The 23,794-nt window shown below is 41.7% G+C and overlaps 1 protein-coding gene across 1 annotated transcript in view; it reads right to left on the bottom strand.

Moving 5' to 3' along the window:
* Window positions 1-23,794, bottom strand: part of axl (AXL receptor tyrosine kinase) — a 218,986-nt gene that overhangs the window by 39,124 nt on the left and 156,068 nt on the right. The window contains exons 13-14 of the mRNA XM_087984064.1: window positions 21,783-21,878; window positions 18,473-18,550 (exon numbers count right to left, since the gene is read on the bottom strand). Coding sequence (XP_087840190.1) covers window positions 18,473-18,550; window positions 21,783-21,878 — 174 coding nt within the window. The remainder of the gene's footprint in view (window positions 1-18,472; window positions 18,551-21,782; window positions 21,879-23,794) is intronic.

The raw sequence follows: 23,794 nt of genomic DNA, 5'->3' as shown, positions 1-23,794 counted from the left end.
ACGAATGTCCTGTACAGCCGCAACATGACCTCCCAACTCAAGTACTCAATACTCTGACCAATAAAGGAAAGCATTCTCCACTATCCTATCTACCTGCGACTCCACTTTCAAGGAGCGATGAACCTGCACTCCAAGGTCTCTTTGTTCAGCAACACTCCCTAGGACCCTACCATTAAGTGTATAAATCCTACGAAGATTTGCTTTCCCAAAATGCAGCACCTCGCATTTATCTGAATTAAACTCCATCTGCCACTTCTCAGCCCATTAGCCCATCTGGTCAAGATCCTGTTGTAATCAGAGGTAACTCTCTTCGATGTCCACTATACCTTCAATTTTGCTGTCATCTGCAAACTTACTATCTCTTATGCTCGCATCCAAATCATTCATGTAAATGACAAAAAGTAGAGGACCCACTCCAATCCTTGTGGCACTCCACTGTTCACAGGCCTCCAGTCTGAAAAACAACCTTCCACTACCATCCTCTGTCTTCTACCTTTGAGCCAGTTCTGTATCCAAATGGCTAGTTCTCCCTGTATTCCGTGAGATCTAACCATGCTAATCAATCTCCCATGGGGAACCTTGTCGAACACCTTACTGAAGTCCATATAGATCACATCTACGTCTCTGCCCTCATCAATCCTCTTTGAGTTTTTTGAGGAAGTAACAATCAAGTTTGTGAGACATGATTCCCCACGTACAAAACTATGTTGACTATCCCTAATCAGTCCTTGCCTTTCCAAATACATGTACATCCTATCCCTTAGGATTCCCTCCAACAACTTGCCCACCACCGACGTCTTGCTCACTGGTCTGTAGTTCCCTGACTTGTCCTTACTACACGTCTTAAACAGTGGCACCACGTTAGCCAATCTCCAGCCTTCCGGCACCTCATCCATGACTACGTTGATATAAATAGCTCAGCAAGAGGCCCAACAATCATTTCTCTAGCTTCCCACAGAGTTCTAGGGTACACCTGATCAGGTCCTGGGGATTTATCCACTTTTATGCATTTCAAGACATCCAGCACATCCTCCTCTGTAATATGGACATTTGGAAGATGTCACCATCTATTTCCCTGCGGTCTATATCTTCCATATCCTTCTCCACAGTAAATACTGATGCAAAATACTCATTTAGTATCACCCCCATTTTCTGCAGCTCCACACAAAGGCTGCCTTGCTGATCTTTGAGGGGCCCTATTCTCTCCCTAGTTACCCTTTTGTCCTTAATGTATTTGTAAAAACTCTTTGGATTCTCCTTAATTTTATTTGCCAAAGCTATCTCATGTCCCCTTTTTGCCCACTTGATTTCCCTTTTAAGTATACTCCTACTTCCTTTATACTCTTCTAAGGATTCACTCGATCTATCCTGACTATACCTTACAAATGCTTCCTTCTTTTTCTTAATCAAACCCTCAATTTCTTTAGTCATCCAGCATTCCCTCTACCTACCAGCCTTTCCTTTCACTCTGACAGGAATATACTTTCTCTGGATTCTTGTTATCTCATTTCTGAAGGCTTCCCATTTTCCACCCATCTCTTTACCTGCGAACATCTGCCCCCAATCAGCTTTCAAAAATTCTTGCCTAATACAATCAAAATTGGCCTTTCTCCAATTTCAAACTTCAACTTTTAGATCTTGTCTATCTTTTTACATCACTATTTTAAATCTAATAGAATTATGGTCGCTGCCCCCAAAGTGCTCCCCCACTGACACCTCAGTCACCTGCCCTGCCTTATTTCCCAAGAGTATGTCAAGTTTTGTACCTTCTCTAGTAGGTACATCCACATACTGAATCAGAAAATTGTCTTGTACACACTTAACAAATTCCTCTCCATCTGAACCTTAACACTATGGCAGTCCCAGTCTATGTTTGGAAAGTTAAAATTCTCTACCATAACCACCCTATTATTCTTACAGATAGCTGAGATCTCCTTAAAAGTTTGTTTCTCAATTTCCCTCTGACTATTAGGGGGTGTATAATACAATCCCAGTAAGGTTATCATCCCTTTCTTATTTCTCAGTTCGATTCAAATAACTTCCCTCAATGTATTTCCAGGAATATACTCCCTCAGCATAGCTGTAATGCCATCCCTTATCAAAAATGCCACTCCCCCTCTTCTCTTGTCTTCCTTTCTATCCTTCCTGTACCATTTGTATCCTGGAACATTAAGCTGCCAATCCTGCCCAAGGTCTCTCTCTCTCTCTCCTCCAGTACACCTTTTAGAACAGTATCCTTTACTGTATACTGTCTCTCCATGTTTGTGTACCAAACAGGGGGCACAGTAGCTCATTGTTTAGCACAGCTGCATCTCAGTGCCAGAGACCTGGGTTCAATTATATCCTCGGATGGCTGTGTGCGGTTTGCACATTCTCCCCGTGTCTGTATGGGTTTCCTCCTGGTTCTCCGGTTTCCACCAACAGTCCAAAAATGTGTAGTTAGGTGGATTAGCCTTGCTGAATTAACCAATGTGTTCAGGATGTGTAAGTTGAGTGCATTAGCCATGGGAAATACAGGGTTACAGTGATAGGGTGGTGGGATGGGTCCAGGTGGGAATGAATTTCGGAGGGTTGATGTGAATTTGTTGGGCCAAATGGCCTGCTTCCAAACTATGGGGATTCTTTAGTTGGCTACTTGCTAGTTTGTTGCTTCCACCCAACTAGACTTTCTGAAGCATGATTCAGAGATAGAGTGTGCTGCTAAACTGGTCTGAAATTTAAGACCCATCCAGAATGCATTGAGAAGCTGTTGCTGACCAAATAGGTCTGGGAAGGGCAGCTGAAGACAGTAGTCGTGGTGGTATCACCCATAATACAACCTGCCAGAGTTAGCAAACGCATTGACCATTTAATTATTAGCTTTGTTTTCTAAGTTCAGTTTCCACAATTTATTTATGGAGGACCTGTTATTAATGAATTAATAAGTCACGTGTTTGCACAACATTTCTAGGTTTGCTTGGTATTGCAGGAAACCTGTGTGCATTCGATTGCTACAGTGTGGAAACAGGCCCTTCGGCCCAACAAGTCCACACCGACCCGCCAAAGCGTAACCCACCCATACCCCTACGTTTACCCCTTACCTAACACTACGGGCAATTTAGCATGGCCAATTCACCTGACCTGCACATCTTTGGACTGTGGGAGAAAACCGGAGCACCCGGAGGAAACCCACGCAGACACGGGGAGAACGTGCAAACTCCACACAGTCAGTCGCCTGAGGCGGGAATTGAACCCGGGTCTCTGGCGCTGTGAGGCAGCAGTGCTAACCACTGTGCCACCGTGCCGCCCACACATATGTATATCTAACAACCAGTTCTAGTCTTAAATCATTATTGCACAGTCACAGTTTCCATGTAAATTTTCCTGACAATGAAGAAATCATTGCCTTAATGAGAAGGCTGTGGTTATATTTTGTATAATGTTTTTCTTCATTTCTCTATTCTGTAACTAAGGATTGTATGATTGTATTAACTAAGGTTCTCTGCACCCAAGATGGCGCTGTATGACATTGTTACACAGTAACTAATCTTGTCACTGAAGAAGTTGTAATTAGGTGCTTTGTACTGAAGATGGCGCTGTAAGTGGCAACTTATCAACAGTACTCAGTTGAGTACATGTGACAATAAAGCTAATTCAATTCAATTTGATTCAATTCAATTCAATTTTATGAATGCCAGTGATTAGAGACTGTGAAACGAATGTAAAGACTGTGGTGTGACCACATACTTAGGGTTAATTCCTAGGAACAGGTGTTTATCAGTCAGCAATGCTTATGTTATTACGAATTGTACAGGATTACTGCCTTCAGCACAAAGAGCCTCACTGTCTCATATGGATGACTTTGTGCCAAATGGTTTTGAAAAGAGTCATAAATCTGTATAAAAGCAACAATTGTTTTGATGAATTACGATCTCTGAAAAAAAAGATGTGATGTGTCCGTTCCTTTTTTCTGGGTTGCAAGATTGTCCCTTGTTGAGACTTTCAGTCTTTATTCCTTTCACTTTTCTTTTTGGAAATGTGAGCTGAAGTTGAGAATTAAACTTTGAGCAGTTGCTTGCTTTGAAACTGAGGGAACAGCAAACAAACTGATATTTGTTTATGGGAACAGGCCCAGAAAGATAATCATGTTAATTCTTGTCCTAAGAATACTACTGATATTTCGGCATCGTGATATTCTCTTCTCTGAACTGGCAACCGGTTGGAGGTTGAGCTGGTCAGTCAAGGGCAACAGGTGAACCAGTACTGACTGGGCTTTTGAAGACATGAATGTGTTTTTGACAAAAGCTTCTGGATGGTGCTGCTGTATTTTGTTCTCTCTTCAATTTTCATGGTAGTTATCAACTTCTTAGTTGTTCTGATAAACAAATACTCCTCTAAGAAGTGTTTGAATAATCCTCATAGGTTACTAGACCTTTTGCATGAATCAGTGAATTTGGAATTCCAGCAGAACCTACAGAAATCCTGTTAATGGAGTTGTTCACAATGAATTTCTGAAGCTCTGGTACCAATTGTAAAACCATTGCATTGCCACATCAGACTTATTTTCTTTAATTTTGTCGCTTAAATGTCTGTCAGTGTGTAAGTGAGGGTTCTGGTTAAAGGAGGTTGGGCTTATAATAAGTAGATTGCCTTGTTATTTATCCATGTTCTGCTAAAGTTAAACTACTAATTTCTTTTGAAATTGCAATGATGGTGTCAGACATTTATAGGCGGCACGGTGGCACAGTGGTTAGCACTGCTGCCTCACAGCACCAGAGACCCAGGTTCAATTCCCACCTCAGGCGACTAACTGTGTGGAGTTTGCACATTTTCCCCGTGTCTGTATGGGTTTCCTCTGGGTGCTCCAGTTTCCTCCCACAGTCCAAAAATGTGCAGATAATGTGAATTGGCCATGCTAAATTGCCCGTAGTGTTAGGTGCAGAGGTAAATGTAGGAGACTGGGTCTGGGCGGGTTGCGTTTTGGTGGGTCTGTGTGGACTTGTTGGCCGAAGGGCCTGTTTCCACACTGAAATTAATCTAATCTGTCATACTTATCATCTGGTGAACAATTGAGTGGGAAGGTCATTGAAAGTTTTAATTTTATTATGTTGCAAATCCAAGGATAGGGAGACTGATTTCACCATAGACCATAAGAGATAGAAACAAGAGTAAGCTGTTCAGGCCCACGAGCCTGCTCTGTCATTCCTGGTTAGACAGGCGGCTGGCTGGAAGAACAAAACAAACCAGGCAAGCATCAGCTGGTGAAGAAGTTGACGTTTCGAGTGGAACCATTCTTCAACCACTGGGGGTGGGTGTGGGGACAGAGTGGTGGAGTGAGGATAGGTGAAGACAGGTAGATGGTACCTATCCCGCATTGGGAGGAATGAATCCAATTAGTGGCAGGGAGCAGTGGAAGGGAGGGGGAGGGACTAGGAAGGGGAAGGAGGTTATTTGAAATTGTAGAACTCAATGTTGAGTCCTCAGGCTGTAGGTTGCCCAGGTGGAAGATGAGGTGTTGTTCCTCCAATTTGTGCTATGGTTCATTTTGGCAATGGAGAAGGCCAAGGATGGTCATGTCGGAAAGGGAGTGGTTGGGGGAATTGAAATGGGCGGTGACTGGGAGGTCCAGTCTGCCTCTGCAGGCCCGCTATGATGCTTGGTGAACTGATCCCTAAGTTTACATTCTGTCTCCTTGATGTAGAGAAGATCACATCAGGAGCATTCTGATATCAAGGATATTCTAAAAGGGGAGAATGAGCAGCCAGAGGTTATGGTCCAGATTGGTACTAGCGACACAGGCAGGAAGAGAGATGGGGTCCTGTAAAGGGAATTTTGGGAGCTAGGTAGAAAGTTGAAAAGCAGGACTTCTGGGGTTGCAATCTTGTTGCACTCTCCTGCGCCATGTGAGACCAGAAATAGGAAGATAATATAGCTGAATATGCGGCTAAAGAGCTGGTGTTGGAGGGAGGGTTTCAGATACTGGATCATTTGGATCTCTTCCAGGGCAAGAGGGACTTGTACAAGAAGGATGGGTTGCACCTAAACTGGAGGTACAACAATATATACTTGCAGAGAGGTTTGCTTGCGCCAATTGGGAGAGGTTAAGCTCGTGTGGCAGGGTGTGGAAATCAGACCACAGTTGGTCAGCATATGCATTGATTGAGAAGAGGATAGAGGTTAAGTCAAGTAAGTCTAATAGGAAGAGCGGGCAGAGCCAGGCTAATAAACAGAGTGGGACTAGCGGTCTGAAGTGTATTCATTTTAATCCAAACAGTATTCTGAGACTATGCCCAAGGGGAATCATCCACTCAGTATTTACCCTGTTCAGCCTCTTAAGAATCCTACATATTGCAATGAGATTTCCTCTCATTCTTCTAAACTCAAAATATCTGTTCTTTGGTTCTCCATTCTGAAATGAACAACTTTTCCCATATTATTCTCCATTTGCCATTTTTTGCCCATTTATTTAACCTGTCAATAGTTCTCTGTTAATTGCTGAATGCCTTTCCACCTATTTTTGTGTCAGCTGCAAATCTGGCTACAGTACAGTCGCTTCCTTCCTCCAAGTCATTAATACATATTGTAAACAGTTGTGGTCCTAGCACTGATCCCTGTGGGATCCCACTGATAACAGGTTGTCAACCTGAAAAAAAGTCTTCCTATCCTCATTGCTCGTTAGCTAATTATTTATCCAAGTGAAAACACTATCCCCATACCATGGGCTCTTATGTTATAACTTAACCATTTGTGAGGAACCTTGCCAAACTTCTTCTGCAATTCTGAAAACAACACAGCTACCGGTCCCCCTCTATCCACTTTGTTTGAGACTCTCTCAAAAATATATAATAAATTAGACAAACACAATTTCCCTTTTATCAAACCATGCTGCCTCTGCTTAATTAGATTATGATTTTTCACATATACTGCTCTTGCTTATTTAATAACTGATTTCAACATTTTTCCAATAATAGGTTTTAGGCTTAGTTATCCACTTTTTACCTCCCTCCCTTTATGAAAAGGGGTGTCACATTAGCAGTTTTCCAATTCTCTGATACTTCTCTAGAATCCAAATTACAACCAATTTACCAACTATCTCTGGAATTATTTCTGTTAGAATCATAGATTGCAAGCTATCAGGGCTATTTAGCTCCATTTTGTCTGAGTAATACCACTTCTGTAGTGATAGTGAAGATATTTAATTCCTCCCCTATATTCTTTAGTGTTAGTGGGATGTATGAAACATTTTCCATATCAAGATTGATGCAAAAAATCAGTTTTCAATCCTCAGCCATATCCATGTTCCCCATAACTATTGCCCCAATTCATTTTCTAAGGGGCTTATGTTCACTTTTTCCTCTCTCTTCCTTTCTATATATTTTAAGAAGCTCTTATTGTCATTTGTTACATTCATTACTTGTTTGCCCTTGCAATTTATTTTAACACTTTTTTTTACCTTTTTAGTCCTTCCTTTGCTGGATTCTGAATTAATCCCATTCTTTGGGACCATCACTGACAATTGCCTCCTTATTTGCGCCATTTAAGATGTATCTAGACAGATACATGAATTGGCAGGGAGCAGAGGGATACAGATTCTTAGAAAATAGGCAACAGATTTAGAGAGAGGATCTGGATCAGTGCAGGCTTGGAGGGCCGAAGTTCCTGTTCCTGTGCTGTAATTTTCTTTGATCTTTGTATTCCAGCTGTCGCCTAACAAAAGTTCTGTACAGTTCCAGCATGACTTCCCTGTTCTTATAATCCATGCCACAATGATTAAGTTAGTGCTGTTTGCCTTCTTAATTAACCCTTTTAAACTATCCTGCCACCTTCAGGAATCTGTCCACAAGCACTCCAAGCTCTCTACACCTCTGAGCGTTCTAGTGGTTTGCCATTCATTAAGTACTCCCTTGACTTTGTCCTTCTTCCAAAATGTCTCACAACTATCAAGGTTAAATTCTATCTGCCACGGATCTGTCCATCTGACTAATCCGTACATATCTTTCTGTAAAATAAGACCTTCTTAGTCACTGTTAACCAATCTTTGTGAATCCACAAACTTACTTATCATACTTCCCACAATCTCATTGTTTATATATACCATAAACAATAAGGAACCCAGTGCTGTTTCCTGTGGTACGTCACCGCACACCAGGCTCCAGTCATACGAACAGCCATATACTACCACCATCTGGCTCCTCCATCTCAGCCAGTTTTGAATTCAACTTGCCAAGTTACCCTAGATCCCATGTGTTTTTATTTTCTCTATTTTTATTTTTGTATTGGTCTCTAATATCAAAGGCTTTGTTGAAATCCATATAAACGACATAAAATTTGTTGGGTATGTTTCTTTCCATTTCTCCATTGTTTGGTATTATACCCTCCCGATTCCAGACCTCAGGCCTGCAGTACTCTTCAGTCTCCCTGCTCCCTTGCTGTCTTCTCATGTTTAATGAGCCTCCAGTTTCCTTCAGTGCCTTGATTTGAATTCTTCAGTCAGCTCATTAAGTACTCACTGCTGGCTCATTATGAACAGCAACCCCAATTGTCCCATCCTATTCTTTCATGAGTGCCTTGGAGCTGGCTGTCCTCTGCTGTCCAGCTCACTCCTCCTATTGCTGACCTTTTGGACTGTGACAGCAGATTTGTCCTCACTTCCCTGTGATATCTCTTCCTCCACGCAGTCCATTCAATTTCAAATTAGGCCTTTGTCACAGTTTTAGTGGATCGCAGCCCTAACAAAAATTTGGATAAGGGGTAAAGGAATGTCTCCCCTAACCAAATCTTTATTACTCACCCCACAAAGCCTTCATGGTGGTGGTGTGGCACTGCTCACCAAATCAGACGTTGATGTGATCCTCTACTCTTCTGGCACTTTCTAGTCCTTTGAGAATCACTCACAGCTCTTCACATTTTTCAAAGTAATTGTTCAGTACCACCCTCTCAACTATTTTCAAAACTTTCTAACCAACATATCTCCTCAGCTTTCTTTTATCAGACTCCACACTGAAAGACTTCTCATTCTTGGTGATTTGAACCTTCCTCATGTTCTCTCCTCGGGGTTCACTGTCTTTTTGTCCTTCCTAAAACTGCCTCTCCACATAAACTCTGTCCTGATCCTTGGCCACTCCCTCACTTGCTGCAATACACAAAGTGTTGCTGGCCTCAATGTATTAATTTCAAATAAAGGGTGGGATTTTAGCAGAAGTGCTCACCAATCCTGATGGTGGAACAGAAAGTGTGCACCCCTTATCTTTTTCTGGCTTTTTGAACTTTCCCACATGATTACAATAAAAATGTAAAATATCAGCAGCTTGTATGGGAAACCCTGTGATTAAGTGGCAGGGGATATGTTTCTCAGCGCTGATATCCATTGGCTATTAAAGAGCCTTCAATCAAACAGGGAGACTTTCCTGCCCAATTTCATTGCCATGAACATAACCTTACTGAGGGTGGTTTTCCAAATTTAAGTTACACGTATAAATAATTCACACTGCATTGATTTCACTTTCTTCATATGTGCATCACCATTCGCTGAGCCTAACTTTGAGGGGTACAATGTACTGGCACAGTTCATGGTTGGTCCACATTGATGGGTCACAGTGCAGTCAGAGTTTTTGCTTTTATTGTGGAAGAAACAATGTTGCATTTCATTTTTCACTTTTTGTTGGTGTTAGTGTCTGATGTTACACTTGCCACTCTGCAGGATATAGCTGAATTTACAGGCTCAGCTGTCTATCCTTTCTACACGTTGTATAGGACATTATCCAAGATCACTCTCAGAAGGGATAAATGGATGAAGGAATGATCAAATAAATAAATAAATAAAGCTTTTTCCGCTAATATCTGAGAAGAACCCTCACATGGTCAGTCTTTAGCCCCTATATTTCTTACTATGATTGTCCCCACCAGATTCAAGACACTCAGACATTCCACTATTGCCTGTTTATGACCCACTCTCTGTGCTCTCTTGGATCCCTCATCTAGTTCTCCATGTCCCAACCACTCCGTATCCACAGAACCTCCCCACCACTGACTCACTGTTGTCTATCTTGAGGCTCCATGCAAGCAGACATCCATCTACTCCCTTCCCTTGTACTTCAGAGTTCAAGAAGGAAAATCTCAGACACAACTGCAAAAAATTGACTGCATTTCAACTTTAAATGAATGTGGAGTTTACATAATGAGTTTCTTGTGCACCATTGAATTCACTTGAAGAAAGATTTTACTCTAATGTATCACTCGTATAAACAAACTACAGGCCAGTGTGAGGCTTGCCATGCTCACATTGTGTGTTACAGAGTGGAAATACAATGATGGGCTCATGGTTGGAACAACTAGCAAAACGTTCATTATCTCTGTCATCAGGAAATTGAAGTCTCACATTCTGCCTAACTCCATCACCCTTCATACCACATTTCCCATTCTTGTTGGCTTTGTAAAATTTCTCTGCAGGCTTCCTCTGATCATTGTATTATCTTCACTCTCATCACCCTTCCATGATAGAACTCTTATCTCCTTCTTCATCAGTCTCTGAAATAATAAAGTCCCTTAATTGACTTACAACATCATATTCAAATTCTTAACTATATGGCTTTCTGTTCACCACATTTTTGAAACCACTGCAAACTTGCCATGCAACAGCAACTGACCACTATTGTCAATGCTTATTGTCAATAAAATCCCTCTCTTGCACACTGACATTTCCTTGCTGTAGTCATCATTTTTGCTCCCTCAAGTTCTTGCCAGGAGAAGGTGGGGAAGAACGATGGACTTAAGCTAAGGTTGGTTGGTGAAGCTACAGTTTTTCTTTGGTGAAGCAAAGGACTTTGAGAGGGCTTCGATGGAGGTTTGGATAAGGTGGACAAGGAAACCAATTTCCATTAGCTGATACTACAGGATTAGGGGATACAGATGTAAGGTTCTTTGCATGGAATGCAGAGGGATATGATGACCTCGAATTTACTGCTCTCACAACGTAATGGAAGTATGAATGATTTTCAAAGAACAGTTCAGAGCTGGGGGATGGCAGTCATGAGATTGCTCTGCAGACAGTCAGCAATGGAACCGATGGACTGAATTGCCTTCTACTGTCCTATTAATAACTGATCTAACCACCCAATGCCACATCTGACTGGGCTGTATAAGACACTAATGGATCCTACTCGTCTTTGAAAACTGCTCACGATTCTAGACTCACTGTGGAGTACATGATAAACCCTCAGCTTCTTTTCGATACAGCAGGCTATCATCTTATCCCCTGTCTCTTCCTCCTCACCTCCAGCAATAACTGCAAGGAGTTAATTGAGACAACCTGATCAGTTGCCTATGCACATCCCTCATTTCCAGTAACTCTGGCGGCCAAACTTCCTTTACTCACCCAGCAGTCTTCTGCCTGAACTCACAGTTTTCTCTCGTTTGTCTCCTGTCGTCTCCCTCGCACCTTCCTTGAGCTCACTTTGTCCATGAGGCTACTGAAGTTCCTCTCATTTGCGCCTCTTGAGTAATCACAATTTTAATAACATTACTTTTGGTGGCCATGATTTCAATTGCCTCGGCCCTCAGATTTGGAATATTTTTCATAAAACTCTCTGCTTCTCTTTCATGCTTTAAAACACAGCTTAAAGCCTGCGTTTGTGATCAAGCATTTGGTCATCTGATCTAAAAACTCCTGTGGCTGTTTGTCATGTATTTTGTATTGGAACACTCCTGTGAACCACATTGGGCTGTTTAATTCCATTATAGGCCTTTGTTCGGTTGTTGTTCAGCTTAGGCAGCTCTTCCTTCTTCCACCTGTCTCCTCCCTCCCAACGCAGGGCAACTCATGGCAAGCAAGAATGTGCTGCAAGCTGTCAGAAATTCAAAGATGTAACTCCTCCATTACATTAGGAGAAACATAAATACACACCCCCACGATTATCCTATCATAGGAAAATCCAAAGTGGGCCAAACCTGTCTCCACTTGACAAAACCACACACACAAAAACATTATTGTAGAATATGGGTAATACAGGCTGACTAACATTGTAAAAACCAACACACTACATGGTCTGATCATCTAAAGACTGTTGCTGAAGCCTAGGTAGTCAGCTCGTGGAGATGGTACTTAACAAACCTATCTGAAACTGGCTTCCCCTCGTCAAGATGTCTGATACAAATGTTTTCATTTCCAGGTGAAGGGAAGGGTCATGAATAGAAGATTGTCATGAATAAATCCGAAGAGTTTAATTCTTTATTTGTGAGGCTGGGAGGAATTTCCTTATTAATGAGTGGCTAGAATGAGAACCTCGTTACCACTATGAGTTGGTGAGATGGCCAGCATTAAGTGGCGGATAGAATCACATGGGAAAGAAACAGTTATGATGTCAGGACAGAAAGAGAGAGATTCTCATGCATTTTTTTATAAATTCCAGGCAGAATCTTATAGAGGTTTGAGTGAGTGGGCTGTGGTGAGATTTTTTGCAGATTCAAGTGAGAAGTTCAGTGAGACCTGTCTCGGGTTTGAGAGCATCTTATTCCATATTGATGCTATTGACAAGCAGCAAGACAGCAGTCTTTGGGAAGTAAGAAACGGAGTTACTCCCTGCAGGATTCTGGGAAAACCTGGCAAATATAGACCAGTAAGCGTAACATCTCTGGTTGATAAATTACTTGAGAGGATTCTGAGAGGTAAAGATATATATGCATTTGGAAAGTTCGATTAGGAGTGGTCACTTTGGCTTTGTGTATGGAAGATCATGCCCCACACATTTGTTAGAATTCTTTGATGAACTAACCAGGAAGGTTGACGAGGGCAGGGCAGTAGACGTCTATATAGATTTAATAAGGCCGTTGATAAAGTTCCATGTGGTAGGCTGTTCTGGAAGGTTAGATCACATGGAATCCAGGGGTAGCTGGCAAAATGGATACACAATTGGCTTGATGGTAGGAAGCAGAGGGTCATGATGGAAGGATGCTTGTCGGACTGGAGGCCTGTGACAAGTGGAGTGCCTCACGGGTCGGTGATGGGCCCATTGTTGTTTGTTATCTATATCAATGATTTGGATGAGAATGTTCAAGGCATGATTAGTAAGTTTGCAGATGAAGAAGGGAGAGCTCTGAAGCTGCCTAAGCTAAACAACAACCAAACAGCTGCCTATAATGGAATGAAACAGCCCAAGGTGGCTCACAGGAGTGTTCCAATACAAAGTCCATGTGGGATTTCTTAGTTGTGGACCTACAAATGCATTAGGACTATTCTGGATGTGCAAGATCCCACTGTTCCCTAAGGGCGAGGTCAGTGCTACAGTGTGACTCAGAAACATAGGAGCAAGGTGTCATCAACTCTACACATGTGGCACTGAAAGGGCAGTGTCACAAGAATGGAATTCATTAACAGGAAGGAATTCCAGTCCATTTCATGTCCACCTGATCGGTGTGCCCACTCCTCTGGCGAGTGCCATGACTCAGACATCCTGGAATACTCTCATGTGCCTGGTGACCCTGAGGATTCAGATTGGTTACCAGGGGACAAGGGTTATCCGTGGTGACTTTGCATCATGAGTACAATTTTGCTATCCCCTGACTGGCACAGAGCATAAAATACAATGCTGCTCAGGCGATCAGACTACTGAAGGTATGCTTCTGTTGCTTCAGTCTCTCTGAGAGGTCCTCCAGATATAGCCCGGACATAGTGTGCAGTGTTCTGCATAATTTAAGTGGGCAACAAGGTAATGCTGAGTGCACTGAGGAATGGGAGCAGTCTTCCAAGGAGAGGGATGAGGACACTGGGGATTATGAAGCCCTCATTGTCCACGACAGAGCACAGCTGGCACTACAAGCTAGACAAGACCTCACTGACACCTAGATGACAGCTGAGTGCAGCAGACCATCATGGATTGGAAAATAGTCATTGGCCATGTTGCTGAAATCTGGATGGCATCGTCAGAGTGAATTTCAGCCTTTATTGATTTTGTTCGCATTAACATTTGCTGTATGTAAATAAAAACACATTTAGGTTTATCCCACCACTTGCCTAAATGTAATGCTGTGTCAAAAAGTGTGGCACTGGAAAAGCACAGCAGGTCAGGCTGCAACCGAGGAGCAGGAGAGGTGATGTTTTGGGCATAAGCCCTTCATCAAGAATGTTGTGGGGGTGGGGGTGTACTGTGGCCCACAGTTGGCACTTGACACAAGTAGTGCTGACTGAGAGGATATTCTGTCAGGATGTAGCTAAGGACAGATAATTGCGTAGTCTTATGCTTAAACATTGACGAAGGAGAGAGCAATGGGTTATGTGTGTGAAGGAATGTCAGCCATGTAAGCCTTATGGCTTCTATGCCATGACGGTGCCCACAGGGGGCAATGCTTGATTGCCAACAAATTGTCCAGGTCAAAGCTTACAATGGTGCAAGGGATATAGGTCTTTCAGAAGATGTGTGCCAAGTTATTTCAGGAAAAGCATGTGGTTACACAGGACTAGAATTGATGTGATGAATGCCAAAGAGACAGAGTAAGAGATTAATCCAGAATTATTACAGTGGAGTAGGAGACCACTTGACCCTTCATGTCTGAACCTGCTGTGTTATTAACTGCCAGTTTTCTGCCTCTTCCTCATATGTGCATACCATTATTATCCAAATAATCATTGATTGCCCTCTTGAATGCCTCATTTGCATCTGCCTGCATCATAATTCCATTCCAACTGCGAGAAAAAAGTTTTTCTCACCTTACCCTTACTTCTTTTTAAATTGATTTTTATTTGTTTCTTTTACAGAAGGAAACAACTTCATCCTACCTGCTCTGCCTGGCATGATTATGGTTTTGAAAACCTCGATGAGATCTCCTCTCAGCTTTCTTCCCTCCAGGGAGAGCAGCCCTGACTTCTTCAATCTATCCTCAGCTGAAGTTCATTGGAACCATTCCAGTAGATTGCCTCTTCTATACATTTGCATCTCTCCTATAATGTGGCAACTGCAACTGCGCGCAATACTTCACCTGAGGTCTAATAAGACTCTCATACAAATTCAACATTACCTCCTTGCTCTCATAGTGTATATCCGTTTAATAAAACCGAACGCTTTACCAACTGCTCTCTCCATCTGGCTTACCAACCTTAATGATCTGTACACAGATAGAGGCAGGTCCCTGTGAGACTTAACTCTTTTGATGAAATGAGTTTGGTCACTGAGGCAAGTCTTTGGGTCTCGTGGTAAAAATCCCTTGATACAACTCATTTAGTCCAAAACATTTAAGATTCAGACCTTTATTATCTTGTTCAATGCTTTTTCGAGAAAACAATTTTAAAATGGCTGATATTGAACTGCAAATGAGCAAGTTGACTGGTTTCAGAAATGTCCGACAATTACCAAGTCAAAAGTGAACTCGGTACCTCCTTGAATGTGATACATATTACATTGAGTGAACTTTCCAGTCAAACCATTTTCAATTCAATGTTTTGTAATACACTTCTATAAATTTTAGTAGAGCATTTTCTTTTGTTAAAAAAAGAAATAAAGAATGAGAAGGACATGCTGATAAAGTGAGATGAAATCAGATAGGAGGAGGCTAATGAGGAGCATAAACACAGATATAAATCAGTTGGATGAATAACCAAGTTTCTGCATGGCGCATTCAATGAAATTCTTGTAACTTTTGAGGAGAGGTCTGGTTATTATGCATTCCTGGCAAGTGTATCTAGTGGAGATGGTTCCAAAGAGAAAACATGAATGATGAGCAGCAAGCATCATTCTTCTCCAAAGTGCCTTATTAGGGTAATTGGTCCTTAGAAGTTTCATTTAGCTTTGATTAACTCACAACTAGTCATTCTGCACACTTGTATAGGAATATCACTCAGAGTCATAGAGGCATAGAGATGTACAGCACGGAAACAGACCCTTTGGTCCAATTCGTTCATGCCAACCAGACATCCCATCCCAATCTAGTCCCACCTGCCAGCACTCAGCCCATATCCCTCCAAATCCTTCCTGTTCATATACCCATCCAGATGCCTTTTAAATGTTGCAATTGTACTAGCCTCCACCACTTCCTCTGGCAGCTCATTCCACACATGCATCACGCCCTGCATGAAAAAGTTGCCCCGTGGGTTTCTTTCCCCTCTCACCCGAAACCTATGCCCTCTTGTTTTGGACTCCCCCAACCCGGGGAAGATACCTTGTCTATTTATCCTATCCATGCTCCTCATGATTTTATAAGCCTCTATAAGGTTCTCTATAAGATTCCTCAGCCTCTGACGCTGCAGGGAAAACAGCCATAGCCTATTCAACCTTTCCCTACAGCTCAAATCCTCCAACCCTGGCAACATCTTTGTAAATCTTTTCTAGTTTCACAACATCCTTCCGATAGGAAGGAGACCAGAATTGAATGCAATATTCTAAAAGTGGCTGAATCAATGTCCTGTACAGCTGCAACATGACCTCCCAACTCCTGTACTCAATACGCTGACTAATAAAGGAAAGCATATCAAATGCCTTCATCACTATCTTATCAACCTATGACTCTACTTTCAAGGAACTATGAACCTACACTCCAAGGTCTTTGTTTAGCAACACTCTCTAAGACCTTACCATTAAGTATATAAGTCCAGATAAGATTTGCTTTCCCAAAATGCAGCACCTCACATTGATCTAAATAAAACTCCATCTGCCACTGCTCAGCCCATTGGTTCATCCGATCAAGATCTTGTTGTAATCTGAGGTAACCTTATTTGCTGTCCACTACGCCTCCAATTTTGGTGTCATCTGCAATCTTACTAAATATACTTCTCATGCTCACGTCCAAATAATTTATATAAATGATGAAAAGTAGAGGACCCAGCACTGATCCTTGTAACACTCCACAGGTCACAGGCCTCCAATCTGAAAAACAAACCTCCACCACCACCCTCTGTCTTCTACCTTTGAGCCAGTTCTGTATCCAAATGGCTAGTGCTACCTGTATTCCATGACATTTAACCTTGGGGAACCTTGTCGAACGCCTTACTGAAGTCCATATAGATCACATCTACCACTCTGCCCTAATCAATCCTCTTTGTTACTTCTTCAAAAAACTCAATAAAGTTTGTGAGACATGATTTCCCACGCACAAAGCCATGTTAACTATCCCTAATCAGTCCTTGCCATTCCAAATACATGTACATCCTCTCCCTCAGGATTCCATCCAACAACTTGTCCACCACCGACGTCAGGCTGACTGGTCTAGAGTTCTCTGGCTTGTCCTTACCACTTTCGTAAATAGTGGCACCACGTTAGCCCACCTCCAGTCTTCCAGCACCTCACCCGTGACTATCAATGATACAGATATCTCAGCAAGAGGCCCAGCAATCACTTCTCTAGCATCCCACAGAATTCTAGGGTACACCTGATCAGGTCCTGGGGATTTATCCACTTTTATGCATTTCAAGACATCCAGCATTTCCTCCTCTGTAATATGGACATTTTGCAAGATGTCACCATCTATTTCCTACATTATATATCTTCCATGTCCTTTCCACAGTAAACACTGATGCAAAATACTCATTTAGTATCTACCCCATTTCCTGCGGCTCCACACAAAGGCCGGCTTGCTGATCTTTGAGGGGTCCTATTCTATCCCTAGTTACTCTTTTGTCCTTAAGGCATTTGTAAAAACCCTTTGGATTCTCCTTAACTCTATTTGCCAAAGTTATCTCATGTCCCCTTTTTGCCCTCCTGATTTCCCTCTTAAGTTTACTCCTACTGCCTTTATACTCTTCTAAGAATTTGCTTGATCTATCCTGACATATGTTTCTTTCTTTTTCTTAACCAAACCCTCAATTTCTTTAGTCATCCAGCATTCCCTATACCTACCAGCCTTTTCTTTCACCCTAACAGAATGTACTTTTTCTGGATTCTCGTTATCTCATTTCTGAAGGCTTCCCATTTTTCAGCTGTCCCTTTACCTGCGAACATCTGCCCCCAATCAGCATTTGAAAGTTCTTACCTAATACTGTCAAAATTGGCCTTTCTCCAATTTCAAGCTTCAACTTTTAGATCTTATCTATCTTTTTACATCACTATATTAAAACTAATAGAATTATGGTCGCTGGCTCCAAAGTGCTCCCGCTGACACCTCAGTCACCTTATTTCCCCAAGAGTAGGTCAAGTCTTGCACCTTCTCTTGTAGGTACATCCACATACTGAATTAGAAAATTTTCTTGTTACACTTAACAAATTCCTCTCCATCCTTAACACTATGGCAGTCCCAGTCTATGTTTGGAAAGTTAAAATCCCCACCATAACCACCCTATTATTCTTACAGATTGCTAAGATCTCCTTAAAAATTTGTTTCTCAATTTCCTTCTGACTATTATAGAAACACAAGACATAGAATGCTGAAGGGACTGGTTCTAATTCTTCCTTTGAGCTGTACTCCTGTACAGTGAGCAGCAAGTCATAGCAATTATTCATAAATTCTCCTAAGAGCTCTAGCAATATCCCATTCAGAAAGTCCTTCATTGAAAATGTTTTTATAGTCTACTTACTTTTCATTGTCTTGACAGCCACTTTGAGAATATAATCATCCTGGTTCAATTGTCCTTCCATCACAGAGCCAAATTCCCCTGAAAGAATAAATAAATCTGTACATTACATGAAATTTCCATGAATAACTTAATCAGAGCTTTCTAAATCAGCATGGTCATAATCAAACTGACAAGATGGATCAGGCATGAATGATTCTACTGAATGGTGACTGGGATCAATAGACTGGATGCCCTCCACCTATCTTACACTCTGAAGTACAGCTACTGAGAACGCCAAATGGTATGTGGCACTTTCAGAGATGCTGAGGCCATAGATTCTCCAAAATGCTGCCTGATGTACGCCATCTTCCAAATTTGGACATGACTTCCATGTGGTAATTCTAATTCTAATCTCAATCCCAAAAAGATCCTATTTCAGTCCCAATCCTAATCAAATGTCAAACTCCATCCAATCCTAGTAGTAACCTAAATTCCAATGCCAAAATCAATGTTAATTTCAATCTCAAACTCCAACTGAAATCTTAATCTCAATTTTAATCCCATTGTCAATTACTCTGTCAATCCCAGTCATACTTCCGATCTCAATCACATTCCTTAATATATTTTCAATGTCAAACACAAGTCAAAATGTAACCCCAATCCCAATAATAAACCAATTCTAAATTTCAAACCCAATCCTACTATGATGCCTGGTGTGTAAATACTGGATAAGATAGATCTTTGTTGAGATCTGGTTTAATAAAATATAATGTTTTAAAGACTAAATGAGTGGAAGAAACAATGATAAGCAAATAAGTGCCAGGGTTCCAGATTTGGATTGAACAGTCAGAAAAGTCTTTATGACAGAATTAGAACAAAATAAATGTATGCAATAATGATTAGACTGAATAGGTTAAGATAATTGTACTGAACCATATACTCTAACATTCATGATTAATGTGAGGTAAATTTGAGTTAACAGGCAAACTGTGAGCAAACACTAAAGTTTGCATTTTAATTGACATAAGCAAGACAGATCCCATCCAGATCTTAGTAACAGTGAGTCTCCACATGTCATTTAAGTCTCTGTCTCTTTCACAAGGGACTCCAATTCCATGTCTTCATAGATTTAGCCTTGGAAAGGACTCAAGACATCTCTGATTTGGACTTCCTCAATGCCTGCTCATATATTGGCCGTCTAATCTCTGCTCCTGATGTCAAATTTTCCAGTTCTCTTGAGACCGATCTCAGTTGTTGAATTGTCACCACAATTTCAAGTTTCATTAAACTCAGTGAGCTGCCACTGAATTTCTCTATTTGCCAGTCTTCCTCAGCTTCATCAAGCAAATATTGTTGTGGGTGTCCTTCACCCCAGTCTTTTCTGTAGTGAGCTATCATGGCCTCTAGGTCTTTGTTTTAGCTGTTACCTTTTTAAATGGCACAGAGCCACCATTTTCTGGGATTACCCACGAATCCTAACTGTCTGACGACTACCAACAGAAACACAAGTGCTTGCTGATGTCAACTCTTTGTTTCCACAGTCTCTCACTTCAAAACTGCATCTAAATGTTCTCTCAACTAATACACAGATGAACTGAATCCAGAGAGTTTTCCTACACTCCGCACATCTCCATGATGACATAGTCTACTCTGAGGTATCTTTAAGCATTTTTTTACTCACTCATGAGATATAAGCATCACTAGCTGGGCCAGTCCCTAAGTACCCTTGACAAGCTGGTGGGGAGGAGAGAGTGAGGACTGCAGATGCTGGCGATCAGAGCTGAAAATGAGTTGCTGGAAAAGCGCAGCAGGTCAGGCAGCATCCAGGGAACAGGAGAATCGACGTTTCGGGCATAAATTGTGTTGTTCCTGAAGAAGGGCTTATGCCCGAAACGTCGATTCTTCTGTTCCCTGGATGCTGCCTGACCTGCTGCGCTTTTCCAGCAACACATTTTCAGCCAAGGTGGTGGGGAGCTATGTAATCCATGTGCTGTAGTCCATGTGCTTTGGTAAACACATGAGGCCATTAGGGAGAGAATTCCAGAATTTTGACCCAGCAACAATAAAGGGATGACAATATCTTTCCAGGTCTGGGTGGTGAGTGGCTTGGATGGGAATTTGGGAGCAGTGATATTCCCATGCAAACTGATTTTTAGGTTTACTGATTGCTTTTAATCTACTTTAGCTCTACCTCTCTTTGGATTGTCATGATCGCAAGTTTTGCAGACACCATGTCTCCAGCTGTTGTTTTTATATCCCCATCTCTTCTATTCTGAATCTATTAAACAAAGACAAAGAGCCTTTGAATTGACATTTGTTTTAAATGATCACTACATCCAGCATTTTAATTATTTTACATTTCCAACGTTAACTTCTTAAAGCAAAACATACACAATATGAAGTGCGTAGACATCGAGAAGTTTGAATTGCAATCTTCCTATATTCTAAAGCCCCTATACCATCAACTAGACATTCACAATAATCTTAAATACTGTCAAAGTATATACTGTAACTCCTGAAAGAAGTCAGAATTGGTAGAATCAAAAATGGAGAAATGCTGGAACTATTGGATATGTTTCTATCAGCAGGACACTAGATCAGAATTCATTGGAGCTTGTTTGAGGTTAGGGAGTATTTATGAGAAGCTTTCAATTGGAGGTTAAACACACTTACAACTCAGGAGTAAAACAATATACTGTTTGATAGGATCAGCTAATTGGAGCAAGAAGACAATGTAATAAAGCCTCCAGAAACATGGCAAACCACCAGAGTTGGCAACCATGTTGACATCTGGCATCAGGTTAGGTTCTTGCCATCAGGAACAGTGGGTTGCATTAATAAGAGATTTAGTCTCATTCCCAGCACCTGTTGCACTGCAGCCATTGTTCTCAATCAATGTGCTGTCAAAATGTTTGGCATTATTAATTCACAGTATGATTGCACAGAGTAAATCTCTTATTAACTTGAGGTAGGAAGATAGCAAATTCTCCTGACCCTTTCTGATGGTATTTTCGCCTCCTTAATGTTCTTAAATAAACTCAACTACAGGCAAATACAATTAATTTGAAACAGTGGCATCACTCAGAGGGCAGGAATGTAGGATCTCCTGGCCCTTCTCCTTATATGCTATTAAAAATTTTTGCACTTTTTCACTTTTTTACACTTTCATGCAGTCGCAATGCAGCCCAAATTTAGCTGTCACTGTTCCACAATCGTTCCAATAGATGAATTGACTCATCAGAGCACTTGGCCGCATTCATTCTCGTGGGGATATGCCAGCACCATTTCCAACTTTCGCGAGCAGCCCCCCCCCCATAACCACACTTCTTACCTTCTCCCAGTGTCTTGCCCAGTGTCAACTTGTGTCGGTCAATCATCACATCCTGCAGTTTCTCTTTGAGGTCATCACTTATTCCCAAAGTGTTCACTGCAACAGAATGAGGGAAGGAACAAGTTATTAGTAAAGTCCCTGCTGTTCAGTCAGAAAGCTGAATTGGTCCTATTACCCACTTGTAATAAAGTCAAACAAAGCTTCAATAATAGCAGAATTGAGCTGACCAACAGTTACAACCTAGACTGTATTTTAGTTAAGGATGAAAAGACATGGGAATTGTGTGTCCAACACAGTATTAAATTGGGGGAAGACTAACTACCACAATAATAACCAGGAATTGGGGAATGTAGGTTGGGGGTGGCTGTTTGTAAATCTATATCTGGCATGTGAGTATCTTTTAAAGGCCAGTTAATTAGAGTTTGAGACCAGCATGATGGGAGGGGCACAGTGGCTCAGTGGCTAGCACTATCACCTCACAGTACAGGAACCTGTGTTTGATTCCAGCCTTGGGTGACTGTATGTGTGGAGTCCGCTGCATACTCCGTTTTTCTTCCACAGTCCGAGCATATGCAGATTAGGTGGACTGGCCATGCTAAATTGTCAATAGTATCCAGGGATGTATAGGCTGGGTGAATTAGCGATGCTAAATGCAGCTTTATGGGGATAGATTGAGTGGCTGAGTCCAGCTGGGATGCACTTCAGAGGGTTGGTGCAGAATCAATAGGCCAAATGGCCTCTTTACGCATTGTAGAGGTTCTTTGATTCTATGATCTGTGAAAATGAAGGATAAGAATTGAACCTTGGATATCAAGAGGTAGTCAAAAAGAAAAAGGAGGCAAGCATTTGGCTTCGGAAACTGAAGACAGACAGAGTCTTTGAAGAATACAAGATAGCAGGAACAAACTCAAATAAGGAAGTTGGAGAGCTAAAAGGGGCTATAAAATATCTTTGGCAAACAGGATTAAGGAAATTCCCAAGGTGTTTTCTGCATATATAAAGAGCAACAAGGTAACTAGGGAAAGGCTAGGTCCACTCATAACGAATAAATTGCATTAGTATTCAGAAAGGAGAAGGACATGGTGTGTGGGGAGTCTTGGGAGGGGTAACATTGATATTTGGAGGCATAGCAATGTAAAAAAAGGAGGTATAGTGGTGTTTTAAAACGCATTACAGTCGACAAGTCCCCAGGGCCTGATGAGATATCTCCCAAAATGCTGAGGAACGCATAACGAAATTGGTGGGGCCTTGTATGAAATCTTTATAGTCTCCTTAGTCACAGCTGACTGGGGAACAGCTGACATTGTTCTTTTGTTTAAGAAGGTGAACTGGGATAATCCAGAAATTGCGGGCCAGTGATGTTTATGTCAGTGGTAGGGAACGTATTGGGCGAGATTCTTAGGAATGGAATCAGCTCAAATTTGGAAAAGTACGGACCTATTAGTGATAGGCAGCATAGCGTAGTGTGGGGCAGGACATGAATCACAACCTTGATTATGATTTTTGAGCAAGTAACAAAGTCATTTTGATGAGAGCAGGGCAGTCAATGTTGTCCATATGACAAGGACCCTTATGGCAGGCTGATTCAAAAGGTGAAGTCACATGGGGTCTGCAGTGAATTGGCAAGATGGATTGAGAACTGGTTTAGTCATAAAAGACAGAGAGTAGATGTGGAAGGGCGTTTGCCTGACTGGAGATCTGTGACCAGTGGTGTTCAGCAAGACTCAGTGCTAAGACCTTTGTTATTTGTAATATATAAGTAATTTGGAAAATAACGTAGCTGGCCTGATTAGTAAGTTTGCAGATGATACAAAAATTGGGGGAGCTGTGGATAGTGGGGAGAATTGATGCAGAATACAGCAGGATAGTGAATGGCAGGAAACTTGGGCAGAGAAATAGCAGATGGAGTTTAGTCCAGACAAATGCGAGGTGATGCATGTTGGAGGATCAAATACAGGAGGAAAATACACAGTATGTGGCAGAACCCTCAGTAGCATCAACACACAGAGGAC

Source organism: Chiloscyllium plagiosum, unplaced genomic scaffold (assembly GCF_037043375.1).
Source record: "Chiloscyllium plagiosum isolate Xiang-an unplaced genomic scaffold, Cpla_swu_hap1 HiC_scaffold_47, whole genome shotgun sequence".
Lineage (NCBI taxonomy): Eukaryota > Metazoa > Chordata > Chondrichthyes > Orectolobiformes > Hemiscylliidae > Chiloscyllium > Chiloscyllium plagiosum.
Note: the sequence above shows the minus strand (reverse complement) of the source record. Positions and strands in the feature narration are given on the sequence as shown.